Genomic DNA, 12,676 nt, shown 5'->3' on the forward strand with positions numbered 1-12,676 from the left:
AGAGTGGAGACAGGCCAGTATATCTGCTCCTGCTCTATAAATTGGGCCCTTCAACTTAGGTTGGAAAGAGCCTTCAGTCGCACTTGCAGATTTGTGAGTGGAGAGTATTTTCTTGCGCACTAACACAGCAGTAGCAGCCCAAGTAACGTCCTTCCTTCATCAACCACATTCAGAGGCAGTACTTTTAAGGCGGTTACTTTTCTTATCGTTTCCATTTTAATCTCATCACATCACATCGGACTTTTCTTCTATTTTCCTTTGTCATGCTTGCGAAAAGTGTCGACGCAAAGGTTAGGCCTTTGGCCAATACAAGCCTCGAAAAGTCGAGTCTTCTGGGTGCCGCTCGTATCTATGTCAGCAAAGATACTCTTCTGTCCTTGAATGGAAATCTAGAAAACGGAAAACACTGCGTTGTCACACGGTTAGAATCTGCCGCCAACAAGGAAGATGTTCCCCAAGAAGAACTGCAGCGAGAGGCCTCGCTATGGATCCTCCCAGAGAAGAACCTCAGCCCAAATGTCGTTATGATGACGAGGGCATTCCAAGAAGCTACAGGTTTCAGAATCGGTGATGCTGTTAGGATCACAATTGCAGGCACAACACCAGAGGCAGAAGAAGTGGTTGTACAGGATGTCACTGAAAGAACAGACAAGGCAGCCGCCGAGTTCGACAGGATGGAGAGATTAGACACAGACGCAAAGTATCCTTTCTCTTGGGAGAATTCGCTTGCATCTGCCTTTGGTAAGCTTAACCCTTGTTATACAATTCGTTATCCAGTATGCTAACTCCCATTTCCAAAGATCGTGCTGATCTTATCTTCCCTGGAATGGTTGTGGAAGCAATACACACTTGCAAGGCACGCCGAAACTTCGAGGTCGTTTCCGTAAACTCGCAGACCAATAGCGTTGCAAAGTTCAGCCATAAATCAACGACCATAATCATCACTGATGCCGATTCAACAATCACTGACTCAAACGCCCAAGACCGTGGCGATTTGGTTGTGACTGGTGTACCTGGAATGTCAAAGCAGATCAACACATTGAATGAATTCCTGCTCCTCATCACTCAGCCATGCAATGTCAAAGGAGATAAGATGTCGGCTGCTTTTGTTATCCACGGCGGCTCCGGCACTGGCAAGACTTTCATTTTAAAACGCATCGCGGCAACGAAATGGGGCAGAGTGCATTGGATCAAGCCCTCGGACAAGATCGCGAGTATCAGGGAAACCTTCAAGCTTGCACAGAGTCAGCAGCCGAGCATCATTTTGATGGATAATTTTGAGTCTCTAATCAGCAAGGATCGCTCAAATCGTGATACCGTCATCGAAACAATAGGCGAAGAACTGGATGCTTTGGCCGAAATCTCACAATCGAAAAACGCCTACACTCAAGTCGTGGTGATCGCGACCTGCTCCGATTTCTATACTGATATCCCCGAAGAATTGCGATCGTCCACTCGCTTTCTTGAACACACCCCTCTACCTATTCCCAGAACCCATGAGCGTCAAGAGATACTTGAGTACCTTGAGCCACCGATCAAAGGCGACAAACAAGCACTTCTCTTGGAATTGGCACAAATGACACATGCATACAGCCCCAAGGATCTCAGCATCTTGATCCAAACCGCTGTCCGTGGCCGCAAAACCCAGCTGCTCAAGGCAGGTGCCGATCCCGGCGAGGAGGGTTTCTTGGAAAAGTCTGATCTAGAACGGGCGAGAAAGGCAGTTCGTCCCACGGCTATGCGCGACATCAATCTCAACCCTCCTACAATTCATTGGCAGGATGTTGGTGGTCAAGATATACTAAAAAAGGCACTCAACCGAATGATCAAGTATACAAAGGTGCGATGCGATAATTATATCAGTCATTTCATAAAGGTATTAACTATGTATTAGAACCCAGAACACTCTCTTCGGCCCCCTCCCAAAGGCCTTTTGCTCTACGGGCCTCCTGGTTGCTCGAAAACTCTCTCAGCTCAAGCAGCCGCAACAGAGTCAGGCTTCAACTTCTTTGCCGTCAAGGGTGCCGAGCTTCTTAATATGTACGTCGGCGAGTCTGAGCGGGCTGTGCGTACTCTTTTTGAACGTGCTCGCAATGCTTCTCCGTCTATCATCTTCTTCGACGAGATCGACTCTATCGGTGGGCAGCGTTCAGGCAGTGGCTCCGCTACCCGTAGCACTGGCTCTGTCAATATGCTCACAACCCTTCTCACTGAAATGGACGGTTTCGAGGCTCTCTCAGGGGTACTTATCCTCGCAGCTACCAATCGACCTGAGGCCATGGACCCAGCATTAATGCGGCCGGGCCGATTCGATCAAGTCCTGTACGTTGGCCCTCCTGACGGAGCCGCACGAGAGGCTATTTTCAATGTGCATCTCCGCGGCCTACCACTTGCATCAGATGTCGATATCGCAGATCTTTCTCGACTCGCTGAGGGCTATTCCGGAGCCGAGATCAAGTCTATATGCGATCAGACCTGCATGCTTGTTCAGGAGCGTTATGACGATGATAGAACGGCCAACAAGCTCGAAATGACCATGGCCGATTTAACAGCTGTTCTTGAGAAAACACCACGGAATATCACAAAGCAGATGATTGATGGGTATGAAAAGTGGTCAAGGCAGTTCAAAAAGGTGTAGAGTTTAGATGAAATTTATAAAGATCAACTTAAGGGTAGACTAAACTTATGCTGCTTTAGATGATACAATAAAAGTTCATAAAAGTTTAGATATGGATATTACCATGGAAGCTTAGATCCAGTGATAAGAACTGGGCAAATATGACGAATATTTGTTCTTTATCTAGACGGGTCTTTTTCATTTCTTCGTTACGAATGGCCTGGGATCAGCACCAACTATCGTCCCTGAACCCGACTCAGCTCCTTGCTCGTCTCACAAGGGCCATTGAAGTCATAAAGTTTATGATACAGCTCGACAACTCAATAAACCACCCCTATGCACTACGGTTACTGCTCAGCTAGCAGACCGCTTCCAAAATCTCCCCCTTTTTACAATCCTGCCAATCTCAACTTGCAAGCCCTGATTTCCTCCACACATCATTCCACGTGCTGTGCCGTCGCTTCTCGACGACTCTATCGCCCAAATAAGGGGGCAGAATCTCGGTCCAGATAAAGCCCCATTAGACCAGACCAAGCAATGCAAACACCCGGACACGCCTAGTCAAAGGGTGCCTAAGTGCAGCAAAGCATGTGATACTAAGAATATAGTGACGGATGCCACAAAGATATTTCAAACATCAACGCCGGTTCTCACCACCTGACCGTTCCGTTAACCAGCAAGCCATACTTGCTAAATGTACTTGTGCGGGAGTGAGGCCTCAAGTCTGCAACCCCCTTTCATGATAAACCAAAAACAGACCAATAACCGGTACGCCATCGCCGAAAGAAGTTAGGAGAATTTATGACTCCTCGTTGGAACCTGGGCCGCTGCCTGTTTTTAAGCCGCTAGAGAGACTGATGGCGATCTTCTTGCCTCCAGTGGGAGAGTTGACGTTGAAGCTTTTGCGTCTTTGTGGGCCGCGAGAGTTGCCTGAGATCGCTGTGACAGAACCGCTGCTGCTGCGTCTCTTATTTTGCATCATTTTGCTCATCTCATCCTCGTCTTCCTCCTCTTCGCGTCGACGCTTCTCTGAAAGTCGCTCAGGTGGTGGGATACCTCCTCCAAGGCTCGAATCAATAGGCGAGTGCACAGCGTCCGATGCGACGTCGCTGTGTTGGCTGTCCGCTTCTGGTGTTGCTTCAGGGTCGGCATTTTCGTCAGTCTCTTCATCGGATGCGTAGTCGACTAGTAGCTTCGAGGTGATTGATCCATTCGTGGATGGTGTCCTTTCTCCCTCTTTACTTGACTGGTCATCATCATCTTCAGGATCAGATGTTGCCCAGTATTCCTCTTGCTCTTGTTCAACAGTGATTTGCTCGGCCATCCTTGTGTTCGCTAGAGGTCTCCTACCCATCTCGTCTTCGGCTTCCAGGAAATAGTCGACGTTAGACGTGTAACCCTGAGTTTGGTCATATCTGAGAAGGATCTCCCGAAATGTCGACATGTAGCTCAATGCTCTAAGCTGTTCTCTATAGTTGACCACGAGATGTTTGATCAGATCTTTGATGTTCTCTTTCTTGATGAACTCGAAAAATTCCAGTGATGCTGAGCCCAAGAGGTTGTCTCGGGGCACGGTCTCGATAAGAACTTCAAGAATTGGTCCCAAGACCTGCTTCTCCATGAGATGCTTGATGTAAAACTCATCTTGCATTCCGATCAATGACCGGAAGAAACGAATAGCAACTATGGAAAGTTAGCAAAGTCAAACATATCGGGTCAGTATTTCGTACCTAATCTCAAAAATTTCTCAGGGCATGTGAGAAGCTGAGCAATGCGCTTAACGATATCGTGAGACATGACATGTAACTTGACGCGTAAATAGTGACAGCGAATAAAGAATGTTTGGATCTCAATAAGATACGTAAACATCGATGCCTGCTGCACAGTAAAGTTCATGTCCGTTCGCTTCTCCAGGTCCATGAGGGGCTTGAATAGCCTTGGAGCCGACTTGTCGTAGAATTTGTTGAGGAAAGTCTCTTGCTGAGGGTCAAGGGCGACTTGAGGTCTCTGTCTTCCCATAAACTCGCCATTAGCCTTCGCAAGGGCCTCGTTATTTTGCATTTGTTGAGGACCAGGGTCTAATAAGACCCTGAGTGCTTCTGAGATTTGAGACTTGACACCAAGATCAACTTCCACCAGCAGAAGATCAATCAAAGAGTCGGTGAGGAGAGTCTGGTTCTCGTGCAGTTGACGGTACAAAGTCTGACGAATCATTTGGGGATCGTGATCGATGATAGAGATCAGGATATCAGTTGCCCCAACTCTAACTCCCACGTCATGATGTCTGAGCCCGAAGTGGATGACAGAAAGGAGTCCGTGAGCGATGAAGTTGTTGTATAACGTCTGACGCGCCGGTGGTTGGATATTCTTGGCAATAGCACAACATTGCTGGATGAAGAGCACCGCTTCCTTCTTTCTCTTCTGATCGCTGTTCGTGGGTCTGAAGATGCCAAACAACTCATTAAGAAAAGCGGCGTTCGCTTGCAGGTGTTGAACAATGTCGACTTGGTTAAAAAAGATAAGAGAATTGAGAACCGAAAAGGTAGGATCGTCGAGTATTCTAGCCAGAACAACATCCTTTAGGTACTGTAGACGGTATGTTTGGTGAATCTTCCTGCGGATTTGCTCCTCCTCGATAGGGACAACTTCTTTATATCGACCTTGATTGCCCAGCCAGTGTCGATGATTAGCCTTGTGACTAGGAAAGTCAGGGTCGTATTCCAGAGCACCAACAACACCTAAAACACATTCGTCCGACACCGCATGCTCTATAATCGAGGTGTCGTTGAGAAGAATGACTGTTTTCATGATGTTGCAAAGCCGGTGCAGGTCTTGAAGACTCTCGAGGTCCTCAGCCATCTCGACCAGGGGGACAATTTTGCCGATGAAGTCCTCAGCCATAATTGCCTTGGCGAGAGCATCACGTCCGTTTGCTGTTGTGCTCATCATCCGCATAGTCTGTTCGATATCTCCGAGATTTCCAAGTTCGGCTGTGGGCAAGTTGATAGCCGGCGGAGCGTCGATAGGGAGATCGTCAGAAAGGCCGTCATCTAGGCATTGGTTATCAGTATCGTAGTCCCTAGGTGATGAGTGGTCTTGCATACCGGCTCCTGGCAGATGGTTGTGAAATGTCTGTTGAACATTGCTCACAAAACGCCTATTGGATGTCAGTACACAAGTTATATGTTGCTGATTAACAGTACGAACCATATCATGGCGCATCCCTCAGCTTCTTGAAAACTGAGTGCCATGTCAACTCCACTACTAGGTTCCTGCCACACAATCAGTGTATCTGTGAGTCAGGTTAGACACATGACGTCTTTAATGCGCATCTCGGACATGGTGACGTGCCTTGCTGTTTCTGGAATCCATCTTCTTTTTGAATTTTTGTTTCTAGCAGAAGACGGTCGGGATGATCCTCTGATTCAACGATGACGCGCGGTTCTTTGCGACCATCCTCAAGCTGCAGGCGCTACAGTCAGCAACTAATCCCGGGCGCAAAAGTGCATACAAAATGCAGAATTGGAAGGATATCAACAACATACAGTCTCAAAGCTCGCGCTGCAGAAGCCGGTGCCTCGATCGAACCAGTCATTGTTGCGGAGTTCGTAGACCTTGACGCGCTTCTTATCGGTGGGCTGATGAGGCACGGGCTGTGCCATCATCAAAGACTCGGGCTCTCCCTCGACAGTGAGGTTCGTATACGCAACCAAATCCGGGGCAAGTTCGAGATGCTGTTGCAAGGACAGCTCCGATGGTTCGTTGGGACTCAGAATCGTAAGCGCCGCCACGATTCCTTACGGTGCGCGCAGATGGTGCGCGACAGTGGAACGTCAGGATATCCTGATTATGCGAGATGCGCAGCCGGCGCCGCTATCAAAAAAGAAATGATGCAATAAAAAGCGAGCGACGGTGCTTCAATGCGCCATGCAATAGGAATCTATCGAGATGGGGCGCGGGCGAAAATCGGGCGGGTCGGTGTGCGTTGGACAACTACTGTAGGTTGGCGACACGCCACGGAAGCAATCGGCGGGAAGGAGGGAGCGACGACCGCGGGAAAAGGAAGGCGCGACAAGCGGAAGCGGAAAGCGACTTCAGCGACAGACAGGCAGCCGTACAGAGCCGTGAACTCGGTATGCGGCAGGCGGAATCCGGGGCCAAGAAATTGATTTTGGGTCGGTTTTAACGATAAGGGACCGATATATATCGAGGGACCGTTTGAGGCTGTCGAGAAATGCGGATTGAGGTGGGCAATGCGCGTGACCAGGCTGCCAGATGGTGTTGGGTTTAGGCCTTGGGATCCTCTTCGGGGGGCGAGGGGAGGGGGCCCTGCCTTACCAATGTCGTCTCAGCCACAGTGAGGCTGGTGGAAAAGGAGCCTATCGTCCAATCAGGTGCGGTATCTGGTGTTGCCACTTTGAAAAAATGACGCGGGTCTGGAGAAGTGAAAAAAAAGGAAACAAGTGGTTCTCGTCCAATCAAAGCTTGTTTCTCCAGTTTCTTATCAATTGCGCGACAAGAGACAAAAAGACCCCTGAACCTGTCAAGACATTGAAGAGTGTCGCAATGGAGGCAATGATGCAACCACGAACTAAATATAACTTTTCGAGAAAATATCAACAACAAGAAATACGAATTGAGTGGCAACAATTGCTAGGCAGTAAGGCAAGGCTTCGTTTATTACCAGGACAATGGCTCTCAAGTTCGGCCCTTATGCAGATAAGGTAGTCTGTATTGTTTGCAAGTGTCATCATGCACTGGCCCATCGTCATATGTTGACAATCTCGATTGTTTGTTTGTTTGTGTTGAGTGGGATTCACGTGAGACTCACGTGAAAGCAGCTATTGTAAATGCACGTTACCGGGAGAATATGGAGCTTGGCCGGATATGCCTGGATCCTTCAATCAAACTGGACAAGCAGTTACAACCTTTGCGTGCTTGTATCAGGCATGGGAACTTGCATCAGATCACATGTTTCTTCCATCTGTCAATCAATTATAAGTAGAGGTCAATCCATTATTCTTCCACTTACTTTACATAATTCTCCCGTCTCCTAACTTTAATCGATATTTATGCGAAAAGTGATCGACAGGGACAATTAAACTCAACTTTTGAGTTAAATCATGACGCTACTCCTACTGCAGGAACGTGTAGGGCCGAGTCGGTTTAAGTGGTTTAAGCTGTCAATATTTCCCTGGGCAAGGTTTATTTCCCCGCATCGTGAGTTCAGGGAGCATAAAATAGCTTCAAGCTCAATGTGTGATAGTAAATAAAGGGAGGAATGAGACAGATATATCAGCGCCAGCACACAAAGAGAGAAATGCCACGCAAATACGGGATCATGATCTTGTCGATGTTGAGGTTGATGACAGCTAAGAAGCCACAGAACTCAATCGAAAGAGCTCACCATCGACGGCGTGACATGCCCAACATTCTTATCGCATGTCACTGAGACGCCAGGCGCCCTTATCTACTTGTGTGTCTTTATCAGGAGAACTATTAGTTGAGGGCCAAAGCCACGGCACCGTGCTTTATCGGCATCGAGCACGAGCACCGGATACAAATGCGACCGCATGATAGCCTTCTCACTGCGCCATCGAGCTACCTGGTAGCTCTTGAGAGCCTCCAGACGTTAATAGATTACAGTTTAGTGTTCAATAGTAACCCAATCGAGTCTCTTAGTGTTCCTAATATAGGAAAAAGAGACTGTTGAGCAACGTGGACATCGTGGTCAGCTGTGTTGGTTCTCTTCCTCTGCCCAAAGAGGCATCAGCATTTATCCACGAGGCAGCAGTAACGGTCGCCTCATGACCATAACGACCTAATTCAGAATCATCCTTTCCCGTAACGGTCGACACCTCGCCAAGATCACTGAGGAAAGTAAAAGTTGTAGACTATTGAGCCTGGAGAGCTGAAGGTGTTGCGATATAATGAGGGGAAGGAAAGCGAGCGCGAAAGCAGCGAAGGCCAAGAGAACGAGGCTTGCCTGGGGAGAGAAGGTCTATACAGGAGAGAGGCTTATTCTATTAACAAGATACACTACGGTATAATGTATTGTCAACCAACATTCTTTCATCTCTTGGCGGTTTTCCACAATGGTGCATCAAAGAAAAGGCGTTCACGTTGAACAAGAAGAGCTTTGATGTAAGCCAAGATGCAAGTTCCTGAGTCATCAACGAAACAACTCAAGCAGTTTTCTCAGTCGAGTCGGCTTCACCGCCAGGGGGGTTCGTGATAGCGAAACAAGCCAAGCCTTGTTGGTTTTCCTGGATCTAACCACATCCTCATGCAGCGTGGAATGGAAATGGGGCAGGTTAGATCTGATCTGACCTTGGCAGGGCATTGCAACGCCAGAAGGCTGATGAAGTACTAAGCTCTTCTAGGAAGTCTGGTCTGGCTTCTAAAGCTTCTAGCGTGAGACGACAGCCTAATCGAGTTTGGGTGAGTTCTTGGAAACTGACAAATAGTGGGGGATCATCATGGTCCATCTTGTCTCTATTGATCTTTTGTGCCTTTTCTTATGAGTTGACCCATTTACAGTACCACTTTGATCCGATGCTTACCGTTATCTTCTTAATGCTACGGAGCTTAAGCTCCTAAATCAAAAGATCAACCAAGAAGAATTCGTTCAAGAGTCTCTTTGGTCGCGTGGTGGCTTGGCCTGGGGTACATCCCTGGTGCAGATCTGCTCTGACAGCCAAGGACAGGGGGTCCCGGACTGTCAAACCTGCAGACACACAGCACGTTCCCTCTGGGCTTATGCACGACAATGGAACCTTTTTGCGACTACTGCTTCACGATAAAAGCACAATGATGATACGCCAAGCTGCAGTACGCAATTGCGAGTCAACAGTGAGGCGAAAGAGGCGTCTACGTGTTTTAGCCAGGGGCTCAAAAGCCACAGAATCGATCCGAGATGCCGGTAAGTTCGGACAATCAATGAGGCCGAAACACTTCGGGTGCGATGACTGACGCCACGATATGGATTCTGTGCAGATCTAGGCTGTAGAGAAGCCATGTCGACCTATTTTGGTCAATAATCTGAAGGAAAGAGGCACAAGACCGTTGGAGGGTCTATTTTGAACTGTTTTTTTGTGCAATTGACGCAGATGAGGCGTTTGAGATGGGAAAACTGTTTCGACATGACGTGTAAGCGGTCTTTTAACACGAAAGCACCTCGTATGGCAAAGAAATGACTACGATAGTGCAGCAACGGATAAATCCTTACCTCCACAGACGCAGAAATAGAAACTGATGTAAGCTCTGTCGCTGGATCGGGCCCTAAAGGCTCCATCAGCTTTTGGGTCAGCGGCTTCTTCGGATCACCGAGTGAGCGAAGCCATCATCTCAGTATTCTCCACAGCTCTTACGCTGAACAACTGCCCCCGGCATCGGCAGTGACAGAAACGCCGAGGAGCGTTAGATTCTTGGTCTTGGCAGGTAAAAGTGAATGATCTGACACGGTTTACTCAGCTGTCTCTGCGCCGCCAGGCTCTGGCTACACCCCAGCCTTGGTGGCGTTTTAAACACACGGTCTGGAAGACTCGGCAACGAACCACTCAGAGTGTTTGCTTCGAAAAGGCTGGCTGAGCTAACAAACAGCTTCTCAGAATATTCTTCACGTATTGGTTATACCGAAGGGGCGAGACCGAGAACACGGTACCGCAAAGATACACGGATGGCGTATGGCTGCCGATAGTACATACAGGGATAGGGCTAGAGACAGGGACAGGGATAGTTGTACCTCGATGAGCAGTTCGATGGTTGTAGAAGCTGTCAATCGAACGGTTGGTGACATTTCTTGTGGGCGTGGTCACATATTAAACCTCGAGTGGTGACATCTCAATCGTCGATTCTAGATATGTAACTTTTCGACTGGTGACATTGCAATCGACGATTGATGACATCTCCATCAATGATTCTGTCCGTCTTCATCAACACGTGGTTTCTGGAAGTTACGGCTTCACACGCGAGGCGGAAACTAACATGGATGTCGTCTAAGACATGGGCAGACCTGGGCCTGGGCGATGACATACTGAGTCCACCCTCGCAATGCCAAACTCCCTCAGCGTCAAAAGTTAGATTTCACAAAAACAATAATATTTTTCTCAACATGACGAGAGTCATAATCATGCTCTGAATCATGTTGGAAAAAAGATCTGCAACATGTGGCTCAACGCTCTGCATAGATAGTTCCTCCATTCCATCCAATAGCCCCTGGATTGCCTCATAGTCGTTTCAACGCAGCGCCTCATGAGCAAACACTGGCTGAGAAAGGGCTGGGCCTGTTTCACGGATCCGCAGGGGTTGGTGCGTCTGTGGCGCTTCGCTTTAACGCCCTTCAGACCAAGACCCTCAGCTTGACTTGTAAGTCTTGGGGGTCTCGAACTCAGTAAAGATCGGCTATTCCAACGCCGTTGCGGGCCGTCAGGTTCTTTTTCGACACTGATGCTCGCTCAACTTTGACGCCAGTCTCCAACGCATTACTTCAGTGATTACTCTCCTCAGCCTCTTGTTATATCTAGACCACTTCGCCCGTTGAGAAAACGACTCCTTTCTCTTCATACCATTTCAACATACAATACAATACAATAATAACACATCCACTTATATACTTCACATCATATCGCATCAGCATCTCTTCAACTTATATATCCATCAACAACCATGTCTATCCTCAGTTCCATCAAGCGTGCTCGCGATCACAAGGAGACCGCCAAGGCCAAAGAAGTAGAGCAACCCAAGGCAACAAAACCCACACCAAGATATCGCCATGTTCCCACACACGCAGCATGCGATTCAGTCAACGTCGGTCCAGCTGGTGCCCGTCATCACGACCGCTCCAAGGTTCGCGCTGAGAACCGCAAGCGAACGGCAAAAGCGGTTGCTGATGCCATGCACGACAATCACCACATCCAGATGAACTTCCCCGGCTCATCAACGGCGTCTCCCTTCACCAGTGGTAGCTGCAGCACTACCTATCAACCGAGCGAGACTGACTACGATGGAGACATCAGCCCTAGAAGTCACTCTCCTGTGCATCACTTTGAGCCTGCGCACATCTATGAGTACTCTCCTGCGCCAACTTTCCATCATCCCATTTCTCTCAAGGGCAAGGAAGTTGTCCGAGGTCCTCAGTATGGCTTGGCCTACACTGTATCCCCTGACCCCCGGGATCGGCTCGCTGAGCGTTTCCAGACTGGTGTCATGATCTAAGCTTGTACTTGATGAGATTTCTGCCCCTGGAGGGCGATTTCTCAGACATTATCACAAGCTACAAACCAAAAAAACCAGCAAGGGACTGACTCCCTGCTATCACCCACGCTTCGGCCCAGCAAGGTCCATCAACTTACACCGATCCGTCCACCAAGCTCTCCATTGAGATCGAGCAGGACATGGTACTCAAAGTTCTGAAAGAATGCGAAAGCGAGCAACCCAACAAGACCAAAAAAGAAAGCTACAGGGGTCGTCTTGTGGGGGAGAGAAAGCAAGCATTGGATATGGGGCCCCTCTCGGGCATTCCGACGTCGAGTTTGACACATCTTGGCAGAAATCTTATACTAAAATAAAAAAAAGTACGCCACACTCTGTTTAGACTTGGTTCAGAGCAGGAATCTAAACCGAGCTAAGCCCTTTACTTCATGTATAATAGCGTTTAGCCTCTTCTTCTAGAACCTCTCGGGTTCTTCCTTTACTGTACGTACATACTTTTTAGCTTTAGGCTTTGGCTGCAATGGCATCAGGTCATTCTTCGTTGGCTGGAACCAACCGTTACTGAAATGAAACTAAGACAACGATTCACGTTCACATTCTGTTTTCCATCGATCGCGATCCTTGTGAATGTCATGAAGACCACTGCTACAGGGGTTGTAATTGAGTTTGTTACCTAAATAATCAAATGCGGTTATTCCAGTTGACTCAGTCTGATTGATCTTCTAAGTCGCAAAGCTTAGACTCCCTGAGCGGAGGTAGTAAGGGAGGCTGTATATTCTTATCGCATGTTGGTTTCTTCAGGTCGTGTATGGTCTGACGTTGAAAAATATAATCTAAAGTCTCATG

General features: G+C 48.1%; 3 protein-coding genes across 4 annotated transcripts; 2 read left to right on the forward strand and 1 right to left on the reverse strand.

The window, feature by feature from the left end:
• Positions 1-84: 84 nt before the first annotated feature.
• FOIG_08153 (uncharacterized protein) lies at positions 85-2,736 on the forward strand. The gene is made up of 3 exons (XM_031208064.1): positions 85-741; positions 801-1,840; positions 1,895-2,736. The coding sequence occupies exons 1-3, from the start codon at positions 264-266 to the stop codon at positions 2,636-2,638; spliced, it is 2,262 nt and encodes a 753-aa protein (XP_031062198.1). The 5' UTR covers positions 85-263; the 3' UTR covers positions 2,639-2,736.
• FOIG_08154 (uncharacterized protein) lies at positions 2,641-7,198 on the reverse strand. Of its 2 annotated transcripts, XM_031208066.1 has the most exons (6): positions 6,163-7,198; positions 5,969-6,080; positions 5,825-5,909; positions 5,722-5,774; positions 4,348-5,667; positions 2,641-4,300 (listed from the first exon to the last, which is right to left on the reverse strand). In XM_031208066.1, the coding sequence occupies exons 1-6, from the start codon at positions 6,280-6,282 to the stop codon at positions 3,417-3,419; spliced, it is 2,574 nt and encodes an 857-aa protein (XP_031062200.1). In that variant the 5' UTR covers positions 6,283-7,198; the 3' UTR covers positions 2,641-3,416. The 2 variants fall into 2 exon arrangements, with proteins under 2 accessions (XP_031062200.1, XP_031062199.1); XM_031208065.1 differs by having other exon boundaries at positions 2,749-4,300; positions 4,348-5,774; positions 6,163-7,158.
• A 439-nt stretch (positions 7,199-7,637) lies between these two features.
• FOIG_08155 (uncharacterized protein) lies at positions 7,638-12,674 on the forward strand. The gene is made up of 2 exons (XM_031208067.1): positions 7,638-9,539; positions 9,614-12,674. The coding sequence occupies exon 2, from the start codon at positions 11,285-11,287 to the stop codon at positions 11,831-11,833; it is 549 nt and encodes a 182-aa protein (XP_031062201.1). The 5' UTR covers positions 7,638-9,539; positions 9,614-11,284; the 3' UTR covers positions 11,834-12,674.
• The last annotated feature ends 2 nt before the right edge of the window (positions 12,675-12,676 follow it).

The sequence above is a fragment of the Fusarium odoratissimum genome (genome assembly GCF_000260195.1).
Source record: "Fusarium odoratissimum NRRL 54006 unplaced genomic scaffold supercont1.12, whole genome shotgun sequence".
Taxonomy (NCBI): Eukaryota; Fungi; Ascomycota; class Sordariomycetes; order Hypocreales; family Nectriaceae; genus Fusarium; species Fusarium odoratissimum.

Bases quoted from the DNA above. Each gene is read 5' to 3' on its own strand.
- FOIG_08153 (XM_031208064.1), top strand. From the start codon at position 264: ATGCTTGCGAAAAGTGTCGACGCAAAGGTTAGGCCTTTGGCCAATACA. The intron at 742-800 runs GTAAGCTTAACC...CCATTTCCAAAG, and splicing joins TTCGCTTGCATCTGCCTTTG to ATCGTGCTGATCTTATCTTC. The intron at 1,841-1,894 runs GTGCGATGCGAT...ACTATGTATTAG, and splicing joins GAATGATCAAGTATACAAAG to AACCCAGAACACTCTCTTCG.
- FOIG_08154 (XM_031208065.1), bottom strand. From the start codon at position 6,282: ATGATGGCACAGCCCGTGCCTCATCAGCCCACCGATAAGAAGCGCGTC. The intron at 6,081-6,162 runs GTATGTTGTTGA...TAGCGCCTGCAG, and splicing joins GCAGCGCGAGCTTTGAGACT to CTTGAGGATGGTCGCAAAGA. The intron at 4,301-4,347 runs GTACGAAATACT...AACTTTCCATAG, and splicing joins TGAGAAATTTTTGAGATTAG to TTGCTATTCGTTTCTTCCGG.
- FOIG_08155 (XM_031208067.1), top strand. From the start codon at position 11,285: ATGTCTATCCTCAGTTCCATCAAGCGTGCTCGCGATCACAAGGAGACC.